The 24340-nt window shown below is 33.5% G+C and overlaps 1 protein-coding gene across 2 annotated transcripts in view; it reads left to right on the top strand.

The window, feature by feature from the left end:
- RBM27 (RNA binding motif protein 27) overlaps nucleotides 1-24340 on the top strand; it is a 57006-nt gene that overhangs the window by 12240 nt on the left and 20426 nt on the right. The window contains exons 3-10 of one of the 2 annotated variants that reach the window (XM_010990351.3): nucleotides 167-291; nucleotides 5948-6039; nucleotides 6718-6911; nucleotides 7660-7923; nucleotides 9404-9697; nucleotides 11943-12077; nucleotides 19971-20135; nucleotides 21751-21900. In XM_010990351.3, the coding sequence (XP_010988653.1) occupies nucleotides 167-291; nucleotides 5948-6039; nucleotides 6718-6911; nucleotides 7660-7923; nucleotides 9404-9697; nucleotides 11943-12077; nucleotides 19971-20135; nucleotides 21751-21900 (1419 nt within the window). The remainder of the gene's footprint in view (nucleotides 1-166; nucleotides 292-5947; nucleotides 6040-6717; nucleotides 6912-7659; nucleotides 7924-9403; nucleotides 9698-11942; nucleotides 12078-19970; nucleotides 20136-21750; nucleotides 21901-24340) is intronic. The other variant, XM_010990352.3, reaches the window with a different exon arrangement.

Raw genomic sequence — 24340 nt, forward strand, 5'->3', positions numbered from 1 at the left:
AAAGGATCTTAAAACCCAGAAGTGGGATTCTCCCCGACTAGAGTCATTTCATACACTGCTGGTGGAACTAAAAATGTCTCTCTTTCCTCACCTTTGCCAGTAGAGTATTTTGTCAAACTTCTGGTTTTTGTTGGTGCAACAATTAAATACTATTTCTTCTCTTTAGAAACTTCAGGTTTTGTGGATAAACTATTTGAAAGTCTCTATACTAAGAACTACCTTCCACCTTTGGAACCAGTTAAACCTGAGCCAAAACCACCAGTCCAAGAAAAAGAAGAAATTAAAGAAGAGGTAACGCAAAGTTTCCTTTTGCTTTTAGGGGCTTCTTAGATCCTATTACCAGTATCATTCTTAGTTGGAAGTTGACCTCTTTAGTAGTTATCTCTTGATTGAAGTTTCTGGGTTTTGGGCATGATGTAGATTCTTGATCAGGGCTTCTTAGTTCCTCGGACTTGAGGAGTTGAAAGAATTTCAGATAGCTTGTTTAGTGTTTCAAGAAGTATTTTAATAACATTGAGTTCAAGGAAATCTTATCTAGTGACTTTCAGAGAAAGAAAAGTTGGTTAAATATAGAGGCTTGACTAAAAGGAAAGCATTAATGAAACCTCAAGAGAAATCATTAAGTAACACATTTTCATATTAATAGAGAAACCATTTCTTCTTTTTTAACCAGTTTTTAAAATAGTTAATATGACTATAAACATCACTGTCAACATAGGAAGGAAAAGGAAAAAGAATGTTTTTACAATGTTAAAGTATAAAAACGTGATTTAGTCTAATTGTTTGAACCGAGGAGGAAATTTTAAGAGTTTATTTGTAATTGTTTTTATGTATAGACAACAGTATTTAGTATTACATGATTAGAATATGGGCTTTAAAATCAGGCTGCATAAGTTAAAGTAGTAGCTTTAAAGTAAGTTGCTTAACTTCTTTGTTTCATTTTCACATCAGCAAAATGATGATCATAGTAGTAATCTATGATTTATCTCATTGAAGGTTAAATGAGATTTTTCATACACACACATCCTAGTCCAGTGCCTGGCACGTAAATGTTGATTATTATACAAAAATATTTTCCAATTTTTGTTTTCTTATAGTTATTTAATAAATTTTTTATTTGGGTATCATTTTAAAATTTATAGAAAAATTACAAGAATAGTACCCCAGATATGTTATACCATGTACCTGGATTCATCTATTGAAAATTTGCCCTATTTGCTCTCCTTATATATCTGCACTGAGAACTTTTTTTTTTCTGAATCATTTGGGGATAAGTTGGATAAATCATGACTCTGGACTCCTAAATACTCTGTGTATTTCATATGAATAAGGATATTCTCTTAGATAGCTTGAGTACCATTATCAGTTTCTATAAATTTAACATCGATAAAACACTTTAAATTACTGTCTATTTTCCAGTTTTGTCAATTAACCCAACATTGTCCCTTTTTTATAGCATGTTTTTTTTCTCTCCAGTACACGATTCATTCTAAAGATCACATACTGCATTTAATTGTCCTTTCTGATACGTTTTAAAATGCTAGCCTGATTGAACTGATCCAACATTAAAGAAAACAAAATGTAGCTATACTTAATTCAAATCAATTGAGATTACTATCACTTTTTTGTTTTTGCTCATGCCCTCTAATTGTCTCATAAAGTCTTTTTAAAGTACAAGGGGATTCCAGTATGTTTCAAGTAATGGAAATAGGAAGAAACTTTTCTTCCATACCTGATAGTGTATAATTTTTGGTCTACAGTATAGGTTAAATCTCTTTATAATATAAGTTAAAATTTTTGTAGCACATGTCCTTTTTCACAGTCATTGAAGTTCAGTGAAATAGAAGTGTCTGAAAGACAACTCATTTGAATATAAGAAGAAAATTGCATTATCTTGAGTTTTGAAAGAACAGTTAAAAAACCCCAAATTGTTGCACTATTTCATTTTGTATCTTTGTAGTAAATCCTAATTTTGAAAATTACAAAAAATGGATTTCAACTTCTATGTATAAGTACCCTACATGATGCTGTCTGGCATTTTCTGCATTTTTTTAAGCTTTTGTACATAACTTAATTGTTATTACTAACAAATAATAGCTCATAATAGTGTATAAATATAGTCGTTTATAGTAATTGTTGGCGAACATCAAAGGAAAGGGATTTCAGGTAGCACTACCTTTGGCTAATTGTCTGTTTTTCTCACCTGTGCTCAGTTAATGCTGTTGCTCTGAGCAGGGGACAGAGGAGCAAATCTGAGGACTAGCCATTTAAAACTTTTTTCCTTGGTTCCCAGTTGCATTGTACCATCAGTTTTACAATAAGACTATTATTGGTCACACAGGGAACCAGGTGAGAGAATTTGGATCATTGACACAACTCATCCTGGTGCTAGAAAAGCACTTGATATACATGATTTTTTCCCCTCCCCCTTGTGCCATGACTTATGAAGTACAATGCGCTCTATCTATAGCTGGAAAATTACTTCTGAATTTGCTGTCATTAAACCCTTTACCCTGTGTGTCTGAGTTCATGAACATGCAAAGAATAATCCTTGAAGGTAATAGATCTTTGATGTTATAATACCTTATTCACACTATGCCACAGTCATCTGAAATGTTAGAAGGCAGTTTTTCTTAGTCTAATACATGGATTTATGACTGGAAATATGAGAGCCTCTGGCACAGTTCCCCCCCCCCTTTGGTTTTTCTGAAAATATTTTTATTTCATTCCAATTAAACAAATACCTGTTGTAGAGAATTTTCATTGTACATCAAAAGGAGACAGAATAATGCAGTGAATTCTTCCCATGTATTCATCACCCAGCTCCAGCGACTCATCAACCCATGGTCAATCCTGCCCCATCTGTGTATTTATTTAGTATACTTTTATATCTAAAATGTTCCAGTGAGATGAACGCTCTCAGACATGTGTAGCCATGATAGACCAAGATAATAAATAATTAAAACTTCTTAAATAGTGTGTAATGATCAAACTTCTAGAAGAGGGTGTGAGGTAGAAAAATTGAAATCAGGGCAATATAGAAGAAAAACTTTTAAAATTAGCATACCTGGTCATAATCTGATTCTAGAAAGAAATCTTTTCATATTCTTAGAATAGTAGGATCAAAGTAGGTAAGAGGTTTTGGAGTATGAAGTCTGCGTGTATACTTCATATTAGTTCAAGAAAAATAAAAAGCAATTTAGTGCCGTGTAACTCATTTCAGAATGAAAGTTAAATTGTGGAGAAAATTACCCTTGCCACAGGAAATTCTAGAAAATTTATTTAAAATAGAAAAGAATACAGATTATTTTTGTTTAACAGGGTATAGCTCAGTGGTAGAGTGCATGCTTAGCATGCATGGGGTCCTGAGTTCAATCCCCAGTACCTCCATTAAAATAAATAAATAAACCTAATCCCCACCGACAAGGTTTTTATTATGAAAATGTCTGAAAGAAGCCAAAGTAATATAATGAGCCCCTGTGAAGTCCTCATTTCAACTTCAATAATTATAGATCCATGGACAGTTTTTTTTTTTCCTGTATCTTCAACCACTTCCCATCCTCTTAAATTATTTTGAAACAAATTCCAGATATGATGTCATTCATCTGTAAATACTTAGTAGATATTTCTAAATGGTTCTGTTTCCAAATTTTTTATCATATATAGAAATAATAACTCCTTAATATCATCAGATACCCAATCAGTGTTTAAATTTCTAACTGTTCATAAACGTCCATTTCCCTGCGGTGCCCCACCCCGTTTGTTTGAATCACGATTTAAATAATCAAGTTGGTTGAGATGTCTCACTTTTTTTCTTTTTTTTTTTAAATTTTCTCTCCCTTATTCCTGATTCCCTCTTTCTTACTGCTTCTCATTTCCCTCTCCCCAGGGTAACTATTCTTCTAATACCATGTACTGTTTTTTCCATTTTATGTAACAGGAATCGTATAATCTTTTTTTTTAAATCCGTACAAATCAAGCATTTTATTTAGTTATAGAGCAAGGACGCACTCATTCTCCACTTAAATATCATATTTGAGATTTAAAATCACGTTTGGCAGTGTACCACAGGATGCTAAATAAGACTTCACTCATACTGCTTTTGATTTCTTGATATCTTGTTATGTTTTCCATCACCCATTGGAATCATGAGTTGAGCTCCCTTAACCTATACTGATGCTTCCTGGATGTAAAAGTCACACAATCTTTTGTCTAGCTTCTTTAACTCATTATTATATGAGATTCATCTGTATTATGCATGCCCTTTGATTTTTTTTAAACAGCTTATTGAGATGTAATTCATCCACCTTACAATTCACCTATTTAAAGTGTACAAATGCAGTGCTTTTTGTATTCAGAGTTGTGCAGCCATCACCACAATCTGTTTTAGAACATTTTCATCATTCAAAAAAGAAACTCCCATACTTAAGCCATCATCTTCTAAGTGCTCCTCCCCCACTCAACCCGCACCATAACTACCACTAACCTATTTTCAGTCTCTTTGAATTGGTCTATTCTGCACATTTCATATAAAAGGAATTAGACAGTAGTCTTTTGTGACTGGCTTCTTCCACTTAGCTTAATGCGTGTATCAGTTCGTCTTTATTCATGGCTGAATAGTACTCCATTTATGGGTATATCATGTTTTCTTCATCAGTTGATGGGCATTTGGATTAATAGACAAATAGTTAATACTTTTTGACTGTTAATAATGTTGCTGTGAACATTCATGTACAAGTTTTTGTTTGGTCTTATGTTTTTTCTCTTAGATCCTTTGACTTTTTAAGAATAGTTTTTCCTATTAGAAAAACTAATTAGAAAGTAGTTTAGAAAATTGGTTTCCTAAAATTAGAAAATTTAAAGAGTGAATTAATACATTCTATCAAAAAAGACCTTAGAAAATGTTGAAAAGCAAAAAGAAGGGAAAAGATGTCCAAGTTGATACCTTTTAGGTCTCTTTTAATCTTCAAATCTCCCCACCATACTTACCTATATATTTCTCTTCTTCTTTCCTCGTCTCTTTTTTTCTTTAAATTTTATTTTGTTAAAGAAACCCAGCCATTTGTCTTAAGGAGTTTTTTTTATTGTCTGGATTTTGCTGGTTGCATCTCAGTGGAGTAATATACCCTCTATTTCCTGTAAATTGGTAGAGAAAATGATTTTTAAATATAGTCTAATAATTGTAGGGTGTTTTTGCCAGCACCATATGGTTGCCATATTGTGGCTGCCATTTTATGTAACCTGAGTTTTGCTAAATTATCGTCATCTGTTCCATACATTCACTTCCTGATTTGTGTATTTTTAAGTGAGCTTCCCCATTAGATGGGCATTTGTTCGCTCTTACAGTGTCTTTAGTTCACCTCTAGTAAAGGCCATCTATTTGTTTTGAGGTTAACTTCTGTTTAAAAGCAATACTAGAATCACTAGTTCTCTATTTCTAGTCAGTCTTGACTATTAGGTGTAACATTTTCATTAATTCCAATACTACTTTTCCACAATACACATGAAATACTTAGTTTTATAGCATTTGTTAACTTAACCATTTGTTCCTGAAACCTTTTCTGTGAAATAAATCTGAAGTTCTCCTCAAATGAATTATATGTATGAATATATTTTGTAGTTATGAAAACATAAACCATTTTACTGTATGATACTTAGAAATAGAGATTTGTAATTTCTGCTGTTTCAATTTAAAGAGTGATTTGCTGTTTTCCTCCTACACTGCTGTTCTCTACTTTAAATTAACATTTAAAAATTAACATATTGCTGGTAAAGTAATTTCAGCATCTTTTTTACCTCTTCCTGTTGCCCAAATTTTTGGGATGTGATTTGACTTCAGTATTTCAGCATATTTGTGCCCTCTCTTGTGCCAGAAAGATTATCAGGTGGGTGGGTTTTATAATTTATAGAAGGACTGTTCTTGTTTCTAATCAGTATTTTCATATAGGTATTTCAGGAGCCAGCAGAGGAGGAACGAGATGGCAGAAAAAAGAAGTATCCCAGTCCCCAGAAGGCTCGTTCAGAATCTAGTGAACGAAGGTTTGTGTTTATCTTTAATTAGGAAGACACAGATAACTCACTTTTCAGTTACTTTACAAGGGCATTAAAGGGATTTTTAACGTATGCTCTATTCCTCTCCCTCTAAACTGATTGAAGAAAGAAAATGTTATCTTTCTTCCTTCTGTTCCTTCTGTTTTTTGTCTTTGTCATGCTTTCTCTTCCTTTTATAAACAGTCATCATTATGTGCTTTCCCCAAGAGCTCAGGGGTGGGAGCAGTCTCCTTAGAGAATATCAATGAAATGTTCCATTTGGTTAGGGGTGCTCAGTATTATAATTGTCCATAGCATTTTATATTATACGTAGTGAAGTTTATATGTTGAATCAACAGCCTACCATCAAAAAATTAGTCTTTGTTTAGGAAAACTTTGTGTTGAGCCTTTTGCCTTCTCCAGTTTTAAATATGTTTTTCCCTTCACCCCTCCCCATACTTTGGATTCACCTCTTTTTTTCCTTTCTCCCCACCCAGTGTACTTGAAGGGAATGTGTTTTCTTTTTATATAATGGATTAGAGGAATTATGTGGTGATCTTACAGCTTTTTAAAACAGCATAGAAGTTATGAATTTTGATGAATCAAGGAGGATATTTCATAGTACTGATTTGTTTACAGACTTGGTTTCTGTAGTATACACATGGCTTTCATATCTGTATATTACAGGACACGTGAGAAAAAAAGAGAAGATGGCAAGTGGAGAGACTATGATCGGTACTATGAGAGGAATGAATTGTACCGTGAGAAGTATGACTGGAGAAGAGGCAGGAGTAAGAGCCGGAGTAAGAGCCGAGGTCTGAGTCGAAGTCGGAGTCGAAGCCGAGGGCGCAGCAAAGACCAAGATCCAAATAGGAATGTTGGTGAGTAGATGAGGTGTCCCCCTAAAAACTATGTAGTTGTTTATCTTCCCATATCACAAGGGTACCAGAAATTCCCTTAAAGGTAAGTGTACCTTTAATATATCTGAGCAATGTAAAATCTGGAATTGTCTCAAAAAACTTAATATTGATTTTGTTACAAAGACAGGGCACTATTCTCAGAATGGAGTTGAAGGAGTTTGACCAAAAGATGCTATTCATAAGCATATCATACTTCATGTCTAGACTTAGGTCATTTTGTATAATTGAAACAAATGTCCTTTAATCAACAAAGCTATCACTGGAGGAAGAGGATTGCCTTCCTCAGCCCAACTGCCTCTCCTTCCCCCCAGATTTGCTTTAAGGTTGCCTAGAGTTTTTAAAATTAAAAAGAAAAAAATTTAAGTAGATTACTGTGACCCCAGCCGCTGATCTCTTAGGATGTCAGTTTGGAAGTCAGTTCTTGGATAGCATTCGTAGTATCAGTAGAGAAGCCGGTCTTTCTTCATTATGTATTGATGTTGATGTTATAAAAGATGGTTTTACAGAGATTATTGGTCAAGATATGTCACATTGTTGATGTTCCTGGTTTTAGGCTATGCTAATAATGAGAGTACTTTGAAATATGGACAGCTCAGTAAGTTGAATTTAATATTCTCATCTTTCCGTTTCTGCAAGTGAGAAAATAAGCAGAGTTTAAGAACATAGATATTGATCTTACTTGTTTCTTGTTTTTGTTTTGTCTCTAAAGCAGAGCACAGGGAAAGATCAAAGTTTAAGAGTGAAAGGAATGACTTGGAGAGTTCCTATGTGCCTGTGTCTGCGCCACCTCCGAACTCTTCTGAGCAGTATTCCTCTGGGGCACAGTCTATTCCCAGCACCGTTACTGTGATCGCACCTGCGCACCACTCTGAAAACACAACGGAGAGTTGGTCTAATTACTATAATAATCATAGCTCTTCCAATTCTTTTGGTCGAAACCCACCACCAAAGAGGCGATGCAGAGATTATGATGGTAAAAAATTCTCTTTTATGTTGTACCCAAAAGCACTAGTAAGGCAAATGTTGCTGATACTGCATACCTTTCCATTGCAGCCTGGATTTGATTAAAAGGGATGAATGAGGAGAAACTCTTTTGGCGTATGCTTCTTTACTCATTTGTGTAATAGTTTGGCTCTTGTTAACAGAATGTTCAAACTTGACCCTTCAGTTTGTTTTTTGTTCTTATTACTTCAGACACTCTAAGAATACCACAAAATTCGGTAGACTCTAGGAATTGTCATTTTTTTGTGTGGTGTTTGATGCTGGGAATTTGTTAAGCATGTATAACCTATTTACAATTTTAATTCGCTAACTTTCCATTTGCAAGAATGAATCGATGTGTGTATGTATTTTAATTTTTATTATGGAAATATTTAAATATTTATAAAAGTTGACAAAATATAGTGAACCCTAGTGTATCCGTGATCTCATCAACAGTTGTCAGCTCATGGACAGTCTTGTTTTGGTGTATACTCCTACAGCTTTTCTCTGGCCTTTTCTTTGGCCTGTGTTACTTAAAGCAAATCACAGACATTATAACATTTTTTTTTAAAACGTAGAATATATATATTTTTACATTTTATATATTTTTTTAAGTAGGGAATAGAATCACATAATTCAGGCATTAAACTCTCTCTCACCCTGGTCTCCCCTACCCTTAAGATCTCTCAAGGCCAATTTAACGCTGTCAATTTCTTGTGTCTTTCCAGACATAGTCTGTGCATACTTACATAAACATATATTCTCCCCTACTTTCTTTTTAACATATATTCTAGTATGCTATATACTATTTATACTCTTCTGCATAATGTTTTTTTACTTAGCAATATTTCCTGGCAGTCATTCTATGTAAATATACAAAGAGCTTCCACACTATCGTTTTATGCTTCTTAGTATTCTGTATGTACAAAAATGTGTTCAAAGCTATTTCTTATTGATGGCACTTTTGGGGCGTTCCACATATTTTGCTGTTACAAACAGTGCTACAATGAATAACCTGGTACATAATGCTCATTTGAATATTTTAAACTAAAGTTTAACTTCTAGATACAGCAGTAATGGTTGCTTTAGAATAATACCATGAAAATAGATAGTTGAAGTTAGATAATCTAGTTCAAGTTCCTTATCCCCCACACCTTTATTAAATTGTTACTTAAAATATCTGAAATTTTATTACAAAAACTGAGTAGCAAATAGATTAATCTAATAGTGGTTGGTAGCCTGTTTTGACCCTGCTATTTACTGTCTCAAAATACAGTCTCACAATATGGAATGTAGAGAGTATACCTGCCCCTACCTCAGTGTGTGTGATGATGAACAGAGAGTAACACTGAGAGGGCTTTAGACTCCTTGAAGAAAAAACACATGAATCAGATTGGTGGGTGTTTCAGAGATTTGTTTTGTTTTCTGATCTCTGGGTAGGTCATAACATTATTTATCTTTTATTCTTACAGAAAGAGGATTTTGTGTACTTGGTGACCTTTGTCAGTTTGATCATGGAAATGATCCCCTGGTTGTTGATGAAGTTGCCCTACCAAGCATGATTCCTTTCCCTCCACCTCCTCCTGGGCTTCCTCCTCCACCACCTCCTGGAATGTTAATGCCTCCAATGCCAGGCCCTGGTCCAGGCCCTGGTCCAGGCCCAGGCCCAGGCCCAGGTCCAGGTCCAGGTCCTGGCCACAGTATGAGACTTCCTGTTCCCCAAGGACATGGCCAGCCTCCACCTTCTGTTGTGCTTCCCATACCAAGTAAGTATATGTTGAATATTTCTTTAGTGAAGAATTATAGTTAGGAGAATCCATCCCTTTTAGCTAACTTGACACGATTTTATTTTTGAAAATATATTATTAATAGAATTTGGGATATATTCCCATAATTAAGATGCTGTTCTTTCCTTTTTCTATCCAGTGTTGCATTGCATTATCTGTAATACCTCCAAATGTGAATTTTCTCTATTATGGTCTAATCTATATTGATCTGGAGTCAAAATCTTGCTAGTTGATAGCATCTTAGAAAGCCAGTGTTTTGAAGATGTCAGGAAAAAGAGCATACCAGTAGTTTAGTGAAATTTCCCAGACTTTAAAGAAAATCTTTTGGGGAATATTGAAATAATCTTTAAAATATTTTATTATGGATATTTTCTTTTTTTCTTCCACTTTTATTGCTGTGTAATTAAGGTACAGCACTGTGTAAGTTTAAGGTATACAGCATAATGATTTGACTTGCATACATTATGAAGTGATTATTGCAATAAGTTTAGTAAACATTCATCATCTCATATAGGTACAAAATAAAAGAAATAGAAAAAAATTTTTTTCTTGTGATGAGAACTCTTAGAATTTACTTTATTAATACCTTTCATATGTAATATACAGCAGTGTTAATTCTATTTATTATGTTGTACATTGCATCTCTAGTATTTATTTGTGTTACAACTGAAAGTTTGTATCTTTGGATTGCCTTTGTACAATTCCTCCTCCCCTCTTTAGAAGTTTAAAAATATACACAGATGTGAAATAATGGTATACCAGGTACCATCATCCAACTTCGGTGGTTATTATTTAGCTGTTTTTGTCTTTTTTGTCCCCCTCCCTCCGCACACACTTTTTTTGGATTTTTTTCCTGAGATAAATTTCAAATGTCATGTCATTTCACCACTATGTACTTAAATATGAATCTCTTTAACGATATGGACTTAAAAAAAATCAATATGCTATTATCACATCCACCAAAACTAAGAGTACGAAATGTTTAAAAATAATCATTTAAAAAACCTTAGTTTCAGGTTTAGCAGAAACAAGAGTAAAATGTTTTAAATGTAACTGAAAAAATTCTGGGGTAAAGAATTAATGTGTACAAAGATACAGGAAAACATCTACTTGAAGACATTTAAAACATTAAGAGTTGGCAAGTTATTTTTTAAAATGCCATGCATTTTAAGTGGTACTTTTTGAATTTTCTTCTTTTATAGAAGTCCAATGCACTATGCATTGTGTGATGGAGCCAGCTGAATTTTCTTCTTTTTTAACTTTTAATTTAAAATAATTTTATAGACTCACAAGAAATTGCAAAAATAGTTTAGCATGATTTTGTGTACCCATCACATAGCTTTCCTGCATTAACGTTCTTTATAGAGCACCTTTCATTAAAGTTGATAAAGATTTGGTGACGTTTAATGTGTAGATTTGGTCAGTAGGAATATAGTTCTTTTAACAGTGTTTGTGAATATTGTCACATAAATGGTATAATTGTGAAGTTCAGGTTGAGATTTTGTTTCCTAGATAAAAAGGCATCTTTGAGGTATAGATAGTCTCACAATAAAAATTCTTATCTCAGTATGGGAACATACCTGTTTAGAAGTTGAATCCAAAAATGTCATTTCCCTTCGACATTTTGCTATGAAAAATTTCAAGCAAATAGAAATACTCACCATTTAATCTCAGTATGGGAACATACCTGTTTAGAAGTTGAATCCAAAAATGTCATTTCCCTTCGACATTTTGCTATGAAAAATTTCAAGCAAATAGAAATACTCACCATTTAAGTTCTACAATTAACATTTTACTATATTTATATTATCACGTATCTTTCCATCTCTCCATTCTTAATTTTGATTCATTTCACAGTATGTTGTAGACATCAGTACACATAAACATGTTTATCATTAAGAGTTCTGTAGAGCTTTACTATCACTTCAGAAAGTTTGTTCAAGTCCCTTGCCAGCCATTTTCCACCTCCACCCTTCAGAGGCAACAAGTTCTGCCATTTTTTTCCACCCGAAATTAGTTTCTTGTCTGTTATAGAACTGAAATATCATTTTAATTAATTATGCAACTCAGTGTTTAAGCCTGTACATATCAAATTCCTTAATTCTGTCTACACCAAAGTAGGAATTTTAAGTGTGAATATCCAAATTAGTACTGAGTATAGTGAGTACTTTTGTTATTTAGGAAACATTAATACTCTCTACTTTTTACTTTTTGTTGTCTGTAGGACCACCCATAACACAGTCAAGCTTGATAAACAACCGTGACCAGCCTGGGACAAGTGCAGTGCCCAATCTTGCACCAGTGGGAGCAAGACTACCTCCTCCTTTACCCCAGAACCTCCTTTATACAGTGTCAGAACGTGAGTAAATGTTTGATTTAACATTGCTAGGGTATGAAAAAGCCAGGTTTTCTCATAATAGTTTTATACTTTAAATTTCCATTTTTATGGACTTCGCTATATGAAAATTATATTTGTATTCAGAAGGTAGTTTACTGTGTGGCTGTGCTATATTACATAGCTTTTAATTTTGTGAGATAATGGGAGAGAAGAGTGAGGCCTTCTGTATTGGAGAAGTCTGCTGTGCTGTAGAGTAGCAACATTTGGTCTCTTATAAAGGAATTTTATTTTGAAGCTTCTGTTCAAAAATTGTTCCTCTGATTGAATTGCCAAAACACAAGGCTTATCTCCTAAGAGTATACAAAGGGTCGGATGAAATACGCCTAATAATTACTTAACTTGTAATGCTGGAGTGAGAATAGCACCATTTAAACTGTAGTATTTAGTGGTTAGGCTATTATGGAACATTTATGTTTAACTGTAATAATTTTTTTTGTGAATCCTAATTTTCTTTTATTTATTAAGTGTTTTTTATTGTTGTTGTTAGTTTACTAAAGCTTTAAAAAAAATTCCTTTTTCCAAAAACACAGATAAGGTAGTTTATTATTAAAACTGTCAGACTGTGAAATTTTCTTTACAGAGCTAGGTAACTTCATAGGTAAATTCATCTTTTTTGTAAACTGTGTTTATCATAATCATGTCTTCATCTCATTTGTGATATGGAGAGGCAACACAGCAAAGTAAGTAAGCCCAGGTTTAAGTTCTGGTTCCATGACTTACATCATTGTGACCTTAGGCAAGTTACTTAACCTCTTTGTATACTAGTTTCCTCTGCTGTAAAATAGAAATAATAACAACATTACTCACCTCATTAAGATTGTTTTGAGGAAGAAGTGGATTAATATGTATAAAGCATCTAGAGCAGTATCTGGCATCTAGTAAGCTCTATGTAAAAATTAGTTATTATAATTTTACAGTTATTATTGTCCATAAATTTCAGCCTCTCTGAAATCAAGCCTATTACCTTCTCCGTAAGTCTGTACTACCTCCGCAGTCCTTGTCTTTCTTTGTTAATGGAACTAACACCCACCTAACTACCTAGAATTGAAACCTTGACATAAATGACTCATTGCTTTGCTTTTTTTCTATCTAGTTAATCAAAAATCCTTCCCCCTTTTCTTTGAAGTATCTCTTTCTCTCTGTTCCTACTATGACTGCATCTACACTTGAATCACTTCACATTTTGCATTATTGCTACAATCTTCTTGATTCCATTACATTTCACTCCCCTCCACCCCTGCCCCGAGTCACACCACGTAACTGCTGCTAAGCTAGCTTTCCTGAGAGAACCCGCCATGATGGTTCCTCATGAGAACTCTTCAGTAGCCAGTGTTTCCTCCTAAACCATAGATGAACCCCTTTGTATGGCTTCTAACTCTCTCTATAGTCTATTCCTCACTTCTTGGTAATCTTTTTTCACTGAATCTCCATGGGCATTTTCTCTGGTCAGGCCAGTTATACCCTGTCTGTGCCCCTGTCATGATTCAGCTTTCTTTTCCTGTATTCATTTCTAGTAATATGCTCTCTCTGCTATTTTGCAAGGCCCAAATATTCTAAATATGTGGAGAACATTATTGGTCTGTTCTGAACTCCTACAATACCAAAAACCTTTTATTACATAGCGACATATAGCTATACATAGGCATACTATTGGATTTCTTTTCATGTATATAAATCTTATGTTCAGCTGTGCTGCTTCAGAACAGAAACCACATCTGATACTAAAGTAATTGTCCATCCTGTTCCACTTTTTGTATCTCACAGTCCTCTAATTACTATAGTGTCTTGTTACAATGCATATTTGTTTTATTGCTACTCTCATTTTTTTAATTATGGGGAATTTCAAACATGTATAAAAATAAAGAAGGTAGATAGTATAACAAACTCCCATGTTCCCATCACCCACCTTTAACATTTGCCAATCTTGTTTCATCTATTCCCCACTGAATCAGCTCTTAACATTATTTCTTAATAAATATGATAAATGGACTTATAAATATGAAAAATGGGTTATTTATCTGAGAATCTTTTGCAGATGACAGATGTTCATATTGTTAAATTTAGCATCATGACTCACGGTAAAAGTTTCATTTTGTTTTTAATTTATTAAAAGATCTGGTAATTACCATTTATTTTAATGTTGTTAAATTTAACATTGTGACTCAGTAAAAAGTCCATTTTGATTTTGATTTAAAAAACCTGGCAGTTACTTATTTCATGACTTGGCTTAATATTCATTAATTCAGCGGCTATTTCTTCAATGACTATCATGTGCCAGCCATTGTACTCCCTACTAGGGAGCCAAGACAAACAAGATGTCTGACTTTGTGCAACTTGAAGATGATTTTTCTATTAGTTTTTAAAGCCAGACTATTTTAGGAATATTATTAAAGGCCATTTAGAAAGAAAGTTTCAAACTTCTGTCTTTCGGAGGTTGGTAGCATTTCTAAGAATATTTGGGGGGCCATTACAGTTTTCAACTTCTTATTTTGCCACATTAAGGACTGTATATGAAGACATCTAATATTTCAGTTTTAAAGATAACATTTTTATGCCACAGTAAGACAGTAGCAGAATAAATGACAATCCTTTAAATTTGGCTTTATGAAATATTAGTTACATTTTTTTCCCCATTTTGTCTCAGACCAATAAAAGGCAATAACTTCCTTTTGGCACTGTGAATTACTGCTTTAGGATAACCTTACATGCTGTGTCAGTCAGTGTTTATAAAAAGGTTTAGTTGGTTGGCAACTAAGTATTTTAAAAGTTACAGAATATTCAATATTGGACAGTTTAAAACTCTGCTATGCAAACTACTTTCTTCCTTAAAAGTTAGAATTTAATTCTAAAATTTATAGAGAAATTTAAAAACCTAAGAAAGAGTTCCTGATAATCTAAACATTAAAAAAAAAGTTTTATTGTAGTGTAATTTGTTATAAGTTTTTTATATCTTTCTAGTCAGTTGACTTAAAAATAGTTTGTTTTTTAATTGCTTTGAGACAGATAAGTTGAATTTATCAGATTGTTCAAGTTTACTTTTTAAGTGCTGTAATTGATAATTTCAAAAAAAATTAAAACTTGTTTCAGTTCAAAAAACTAAAAAACTGATACGTATATTTTCAACATAATAAGAGAACTTGGGCTATCCTTAAGGAAAATTTAACAAAGTTGGGAAACTTTAAATTTCAGGTTTTTTGTTATTAAAATGATTATTAAAATTCACAGGATAGAAAATGTAAGTAGAGAACAGCATATCAAATAGTATTTAGTTGTGAAAATTATGTCATTAGAGACTCAAATAAACATAGAAAAATGAAATCTGGATTTCTGGAGGTAAGAATAGGACTCTGCTCAGTGTTGGGTACTGGGAATATACAGATGTATAAGAAATGATTTTTTCCCCCAAGAGACTAAAAATCTAATAGTGGGAAAGCAATATTTTAAAAAATCCTAAAAAAACCAAACACAATGTATTTTGCTTTTAAAACTAAATGAATAGAATACCTCAGAAACACAGGTAACAAAGGAACTAATTCTGCCCAAAATGAAACCTTCATCCAGTCTGTAATTATTACTTGCTTTGGAAGAGGACAATTGAATGTTAAAAGAAGAAAAAGAATTATCCCATTGTAAAACTGAGTAGGATGTATGTGGCTCCCGGTAATGCTATTTGAAAGTTAATGTCAAATGGCTACAATTTAGAAAAAACTTTGAAAATTTAATTTTGTTGAGTTAAAATGTCACAGATACTCTGAAAAGGACATAAATAATGAAATGTAGCTTGAATTGTACAGAAAGACACCTATTAAAACCATTTCCTTGGAAGTACTTAAACATTTTACCCAAATTTGAAGTCACTAATTCAGTATATGGTTTTGAGTTTGGGATTTGGGGTGTGGATTTTGTTTTTTAGTTTTTTGGGGGTTTTTTTTTTTTTTTTTTTTTTTTTTTTTCAGTTTTCACAGGACAGAATCATCTTTAAGTATACTCCATTTTCTGCCTTAAATTTGGTCTGTTTCTTATGCTACTTTGAAGAAGTTATAATAGAAATATTTTACAATTGCTAAGCTCATTGTACTGGGTATGTGAAAAAGTAATAGTGAAATACAACATTCTAGATTCTAGAAGACTGATTCTTGGGTTGAAGGCAGTTGTCAATCTTAAAATGAATTTACGTAAATTATCTTTCAGGAAACGCATTTCCTATTATTGCTATGTAAAATAGTTAAAACACTATATTCTAAAACTTGAGATTCCTCATTTAATTCTGTGGACTGCATATAACATTTTTTTTTTGTGCACAGTCATGGATTTTGATGTCTAGAAAATTCAGTCTCCAATAGATTCATTGTGTATTGTCTAGAGTTTTTCTCCCCTCGTGTGTTACTTGGATTTGTGTTGCATTAGTTGTCATATTGTCCATTTTAAATAATGCCTGGTGAATATCAAATAAAGATATTCATCCCCAAAAATACTTAATTGTCATTGGTATACTTTTAGTAAATAAACTTTAATCCCTTCTTTAAGTATTGAGTTCCTACTATGTGCCAGAAACTGTTTAGGCCCTGGAATTTCAGAAGATGTGCCAGGGACCTTGAGTTCTAATAGGGAAGACACGTGATAAATATGGTCAATAATTGAAAGGTATAGCTTTTTATTTTTTTCTAATTGAGCTTTTAGTTTAAAACTCATCTTAGGATTTTTTTTCTTTTTCTTGTTAATACTATTAAAGACAAAAAATCAGGAAAAATACAAAGTGTAGCTAAAATTTTAGTTTGAATGATGACTATCCTCAACTGATTAGAGTTATCATTAAGAATGTGAAAATGTTGCTATCAGGCATGTAAGATACATGAATGACTTAAGATAGGTGTGTGAACTTGGGTTGTTTGCAGTTCGAAATTACTCAGTCACTCTACACTGATAAAAACTAAATTGAGTGAATTTAAATTGTGGCTGGCTTATCTTCACCGTTATTGTAACCAATTTGGTTTTTAAAAACTTTATTATGGCAAATTTCAAGTGTACACAAGAGGAGCTTTGAATACTGTAGTAATCTTCATTACTCATTTACTAGCTTCAACATTTATCAACATACGATTAGTCTTGCTTGTCTGTAACTCACCTCTGACTTTGTTTTAGAACAAGTCCCAAACATAAACATTTCATCTGTAAAATCTTTATTATGTATCTCTAAGAGATAAGGGTTAAACACACATGCACACAATTACTATACTTTATCACAGTCCCAGAATATTTATAACAGTTTATTACTATTGTCACATACCCAGTCAGGGTTCATAATTCCCAGTTATATTATAGGTGTTCCTTTATAGCCAGTTCCTTTGAAGCTAGATGCAAACAAAGTTTCACATTACATTTAGTTGGTATGTTCCTTAAGTTTTCAAATTGGTAACCATTTCTCTTAGCTCTTTTTTTTTTTTTTCCCTCCTTGACATTTATTTGGTGAAGAAGCAGACTGTTTGTCCTAAAGAATTTTTCCACATTCTGGACTTGGCACATTGCATCTCTTGGTGTCATTTAACACATTCCTCTATCCCTTGTATTTCCTATAAGTTGGAGGTTTAGATCTAGATACTTAATTAGGTTCACGTTTTCCCCTTATTTTGAATGAGTATTTTATCCATGGGATTATATATTTCCTACTGCAGTATATCATGATGTACATGGTATCAAGTTCTCTCCTTTCTGTGTTACAAATATTGACCAGTGTGTACAGATGTTTTCATCCTGATCCATCCATTTAAGAAGTTGCTGGTGGTCATTTGTGATACCTGCCTGGATCTCTTGTTTCATTTGAGCTTATTGAAGTATGGTATTCTAATTCTATGATTTCTTCTTTGTTTATTGGCTGTTGTTCTAGACAGTACAACTTGGCAGTGTTAACCATTTGGTTAACCTGAAATGCACTTTTCACAGGAAAGACAGGATAAGTGCTTTAATGTCCTTTAATTTATCAGTTTTCAGAGAATGGGTTGGTTTTCTAGTATCTTGCAAAGGGGGACTACTGAATTTTTTTAAAGTATCATTATGAACTTGTGGATTTTTAATGTTTGGTTTGTTTCATCCCATTGTGGCCCTTTTTGAAGTTCAAATTGTCTCATCTTTGACCATTGGGAACCTCTTCATGTTGGTTTCTGCAGGTGGTTTTATTTTGTTTTTGACAGCTAGTGTTTGATAGTTGTCTTGCTTTTGGAAGGACAAGGTGTACCAAGGTGTACCAGGCTCATCTTACAAATTTTCTGCCCAGACTTGTAATCAGCTTTTTATCTAAGGAACCATTTTTGATACAGTATTTAGAGACCTGAATAGGTGGTGTTGAAGAAAATTAGGCTTCATTTGAATAAACAGCCATCTTCCTGAAGTGTCTGAAACCATGTTCTTCGTCATTCGTTTTAAAAAAAACATTGTATAAACCAGCCTTTTAGTTTCTAATTTTTTTGAGACAATTAAATACATGTGGTACATTGAGTGCTGTATCATAAATTTAAACCAATCATACATGAACTGAGATTGTACTTCCCATTTTTCTGTTTAGAACACTACTTCATTTTGCAAGAAATTCTCTGCAGTAGGTCATGTTTACAACTCTTTCCAGATCTTTGAGGATAAGTTAAGTTGTTTTCTCAATGGTAATGATCGAATGATCCTTTTTTATGTAAATTCTGAAAGGATTGGTGCTAAGCATATGGTCTCCTTAATCAGTAAGATTTGCCACCTCCTTTTCTGCTCCTTATATAGGAAGAGAAGGGTAATAAGGTTTAGCACATCTATTTCTTCTCTCCATTTACTGTGAAATCAAGTGGTTGCTTTGTGACTTATCTTATTAAGGTGTATTAGAAGTCTTCTGGAATGTTACAACTTTATAAAGACATTTAATCAGGTGTAAAAAAATTAAATTTTGTCTTGTGCCATGTAGTGAAGTGTCTGACTTTAGATATAAAATATTGAGTAAATCTTTAAAATAGGTCTCATATGAGGTAGTCAGTGAAAAAGATATTATTAAATAGCCAACCAGAGGATGGTTTTGCTCCTTGATACCTTGTCTTTTAAAATCTTTTTCTATGAAACATGGCTTCATTGTTTTTGACATTTTTATATAAATGTATATAGACTGCAAATGTGCTTTCTTTCCAGAAGTGATTCTTAGTATCTGAGGTAATTTCATATGGACAGTGACTGGTCTCCTTATCTGTTTTTGTCCTTTTTTTCTTTTTCTGTGTTATCCACCTGCTGACAGGGTAACAAATTTTTGCTGTCTTGTTTACTTTTTTTCTTTTGAACATGTCTTATTCTCTGTGAAGGTGTGCTTGTGGTGGTTTTGGGTTTTTTTTTTAAGTTCCTGTATTATTGTTCTTTTTTCCACTCCCAGATATAGAAGTATATTTTGTGCATACCTGAAATATATGAGTTCAGGGAGGAGTATTTTTATTTATTTTTCAAATAGGTGTGACAGCCTTCATAACCACATGTCTCATTGGATACAAAAGTCTGCGTGAATAATAGCTCAGTGCTCCTTTGTCTAATAACTTGATATGGTTGATTGTTCAGTTTTGAGTAAAATCAGCACATAGTTATTCCACTTAAGAGTATTACAAAATGAAGATTATGCAGTCATACTACTTAGTTCTTACTCTCTCTTTATACCTCAGTGCATCTTAACCAGTTGCATGTCTGTTTCTTGAGTTAAAAAGAATCTTGGTAACATCTTTCTCGAGTATGTTCTCATTGGTGTACCTTCCTTGTTCTTGGTTCAAGTCTCAGGAAGTAGATCATTACTTAAGAGAAGCTTGTGACTCAATCCCAGCTGCCCTCCTATTCTTTCCTCTGTAGGACAGCCCATGTACTCTCGTGAACATGGTGCTGCTGCATCTGAGCGACTTCAGTTGGGGACACCGCCTCCTCTGTTGGCAGCTCGTTTGGTGCCACCTCGAAACCTCATGGGATCCTCCATTGGGTACCATACCTCAGTCTCCAGCCCCACCCCTCTGGTCCCAGGTAAGCTTTGCTACAGATGGCCATCCAGGTCTCTGATCTTTTGTGTCATAAACTGGCCAGCCTAAGAAGTGACGTGGTATCCTGATCTGCTATCACAAAGTCCCATTGAAGCTCCTAGGCAGTTTATTTTCTGTTCCTCTGCTTCTTTGGTTTGTCCCTAGTGGCTCCTAGATGATTAGGCCTCCTGTGTGTCATCTCAGGTGTCCTTTGTATTTACTTGCAGTGCCTCGGTAACTAAAGTGACACTAGTTCCTTGAACTAGTTTCTAATCCAGTAGATAGGATGAGGATGTCTACCTGAGTGTTTCTAATCAGTTATATGTTACAAGAAAAACTAGGTTAATTTTTCTTTAAAACAAGTTGAAGCATCTGGTCTCTTGCTGATCATGGATGAACATGTCTTTTTTTTCCCTCTGCCCCTTGTTTATGGACTGGCTGTGTATAATGTGATTTCTTGAAAACTCTTTCCTCCTATTGGCATGTATGATTTGAAGATCTATGGAGTACTTTGAGGGTGTCTCATGAGGTTTTTAACATTTCTCAGTTTGCCTTCAGATCTCAGGTCATCACAATTAACTAAAAGACTTTCAAGTTTCTTGGGGTTCTGTGTATTCCCAGGAATTACAAGAACAAGGCCATTTGATTATGTAATTTCTTTAAAACTTTCTGTAGCCTTAACTGTAGGAGATAGTCTGTCAAGAGTGCCAAGTGGTAACTGAAAACTTTTTAATCATAATTTGCTGATCTTACACTCTGAATTATAGAATTGATTGGCTAGTTTTAAAGATCTAAACGTACCTTATCTTGTAGTTGAAACTTAATATGAACAACAAAGGAATTTTTCCATTAAGAAAAAAAAGAGATGCAAGGATTTATAAATCAGAGTTGTGAGAATCAGTGTCTTCACTCAGTCTTAATCCTTCTTTCATTCTAATGTAGGATGAAGGTATTTTGGAGATCAACACATTCAGAATTTTTTTTAATGCTAACAAGATTATTTATTTAGCATTAGAATTTTAAAAATTAAGCTTTCAGTTGTAGAGGAAACAGAACATAATAAAAGTGGAATTGATGAGGCAGGTGGTACTAAGATAATGATTATATTTATAAATATAAAATTTTTCTTATTTAGCTGTTTGTAATAAAACATTTGAAATAGGTTTTGTATATGAAATGAGCTATTACCTCTCCAGTTTGAAGTGTAGATTAATTTTCCCCCTAATTAAAAGAGTACCCAGAAATTGGTGAGACATAATAACAGAGGAAACTCAACCAGTCATTTATATATGGTATTTGTTTATGTGAAGATTCCCTTTAAAAATGTGCATTGAAGTTTAAATTACATAATTAATATAGAGGACAAAGGTGACTAGGTAACCAAATCTAGAAATATATCAGTAATTCAGAATGAATGTACGTATCTATATTTTGTGACAGGAACATTTTTGTTTCTTTCATTTCCAGTAGATTTATCTGTATACTGTAATTCAAAAAGAAATACATATGGGTTGATATAATTATATTTGTTGAAGAAATTCATTTTTTGTGGGTAGTTTATGATAACCTATTTAACTACTCTGATTTATTACATGGTTTGTTGTTTTGTTTTCCCTCAGATACCTATGAACCAGATGGTTATAATCCAGAAGCTCCTAGTATTACCAGTTCTGGAAGATCTCAGTATAGACAGTTTTTTTCAAGAACACAGACACAGCGTCCAAACCTGATTGGCCTAACATCTGGAGATATGGATGCAAATCCAAGAGGTGAGAATGCCTTGAGCTTTTTCCCATACTAAATGTCATACAAGAGTTAGGTACAGCATTTCTGACCTCACTAGGGTCTGGGAATACTTAACAACACTGTCTCTTGAAAGAGTGCTATATAATGACCTTGTATAAATGTTTTTGAATAACTCTCCAAATTGTGGTTTAAAGCTGTAATTAGAATATATTCATTTTTAAATAAAATAATACTCATGTTATTTAATTGTTCTTTTTGTAGGACTTCAGGCCATTTTGGGTACTGCTATGTATCAGATATAGAAAGATGAAATGACATGGTCCTCTGCCCTCAAAGAACTGATTTAAGGGCCTACTTTGTATTATAAGAGCTATGTGTCACACTGATAACATTGAAAACCTAAAACACTAATAAAATTATCCTTTGACCACCTTTAGTATTTATGATTATAACCATATGTTAGGACCCTTACAAAGCACAGCCACAAATCTTTAGATTAAATAGAAGCATTACCTTTAATATGGGTTGATACCCTCCTTTCCCCTTCCTTCAAAAAAAAGTTTGGTTAAAGAATTTGAAGAGATTCCAGTTTCTTACTTATTATTATAGTTAGATTTTCAGGATTTAATGTCAGTTTGAATGACTGACCATATGCCATCCTGACGATATTTTCCTGATTTACTTATATGGGAGACATTTTCCTGTTCTTACCTTCTTTCCTATCCTTATTTTATTAACTGTTCTTTACTGCCATTAATAACACTTACTGCTACTACAGGTTAACAGTTTTGTGTCAAGACTAATCCAAATGCTTTTTTATATATTATTCTCTCTCATACTCCTTACCAACAACTCTTTAAATGAGTTGTTTTATTCTCTTTTTACAGATAAAGACACTGAGATATAGAGAGGTTAAGGAACTTGCCCATTACTAATTTTATTCTGTTGTATACATGACAGAATTAGAATTAGAACCCAGGTTTAATTCCAAAGAATATGCTATTACCTACTATGCTGTAGTGCATATATTGTTACCAAATTACCCGATATTCGTGGGAAGATCATATTCTCAGAACTTGAAGTCTTTCCCTTTTCTGTCTGTACACTCATATACAGTAATCCATAGATAAGCTCTATTGGTGTAGAAGTCATGTACTTTTTATACAACAGGCTTGCTTTGTCACCTTGGGCAAGTCACTTAACCTCTAGCTATATTTCTTTTTAAAAAGTCACTTCAGTAAAGAAAAGCATTAGGTGATGTCAGGTGGTAATGATAACTGTTATAGGGAAGACATAATGGCAACTCACTTTCTAGAATGCTTTATGACATCACAATTGCTGTCCCCTCCATTAGCCTTCTGAAAACACAAGCCCTACAAGAGCGAGGATCTATTTTTTTCACTAATTTGTTCTCAAGATGTAGTACAGTTGTTGGGCTATAGCACCTGCTCAACAAATCCATGTCGAATGAATCTGTGTCATAATTTCCCTGTCAAGGGGATGAAATGGAGCACAATTCCTTCCACCCCCATCCTCATCCCAACTTCCAGTTCTACCTTGGTTATCCTTTATTTGGTGAAATTGCTAAAGTTAGGGAGAACACTCAGGAGCATAACATGCATAGGTTTGTGCTGGTATTCACTTTTTTGTTCAGCACACCTCTTTCCACCAAGAGATAACCTGTTGTAAGGTCAGATTCTTACAATATTTTAGTCTTAACTATTGCAAATGGAATGTGCTAATGTATAATATTGGCTTTGAATTTTCCTCTCAACATTTAAGTTTGAAAATGCTTAAACCTACAGAAAACCAAAAGTATGATAAACACCTGAATAGTTAGATTCACCAGTTAACATTTTGTGAGCTTTGGGCATGGATGTTCACCTGTGTGCATGCACTCTCTTCTCTCTCTCCCTTTCTCCCCTCTACCTTCGTATTTTTTTTCTTGAATCACTTGAAAGTAAATTGTAAAGGTTGTGATAGTTTAGATCCTTTAGTTTACAGCTAAGAATAAGACATAGTGCTATGTAAGCGCAATATCATTGCCACACATAAGAAGATCATAATTCCGTAGTAACATTCTATACATATGAACTTCTTGTTGAATCACATCATGAGACAAGTAATATCACTGTTTATGGTCTAGTGAATTTGATCACTTACTAAAGCAATAATTGTTAGAGTTTTCTATTGTAAACTAAAAAATATGTAGAGTGGTACTTTGGCATCAGATGAATATCTTATTCTCCAACATTTTTTCACGGATTTTTTTTCCATTGATGATCCTTGCCTGAATCAATCATTACCATTAGGGTTGCCTAGGACTTTTTAAACTTGGATATTGTATTAAGAGAAAAAGGAGGCAATTGATAACTTGTTCTTGCTGTTAAATGTTTCTGAAAAGGAAATGGTAGTAGTTGGATCACATTGACTGCTTTTTAGCTTTTGGACTAAATATTTTAA

This window comes from Camelus dromedarius, chromosome 3 (genome assembly GCF_036321535.1).
Source record: "Camelus dromedarius isolate mCamDro1 chromosome 3, mCamDro1.pat, whole genome shotgun sequence".
NCBI lineage: Eukaryota > Metazoa > Chordata > Mammalia > Artiodactyla > Camelidae > Camelus > Camelus dromedarius.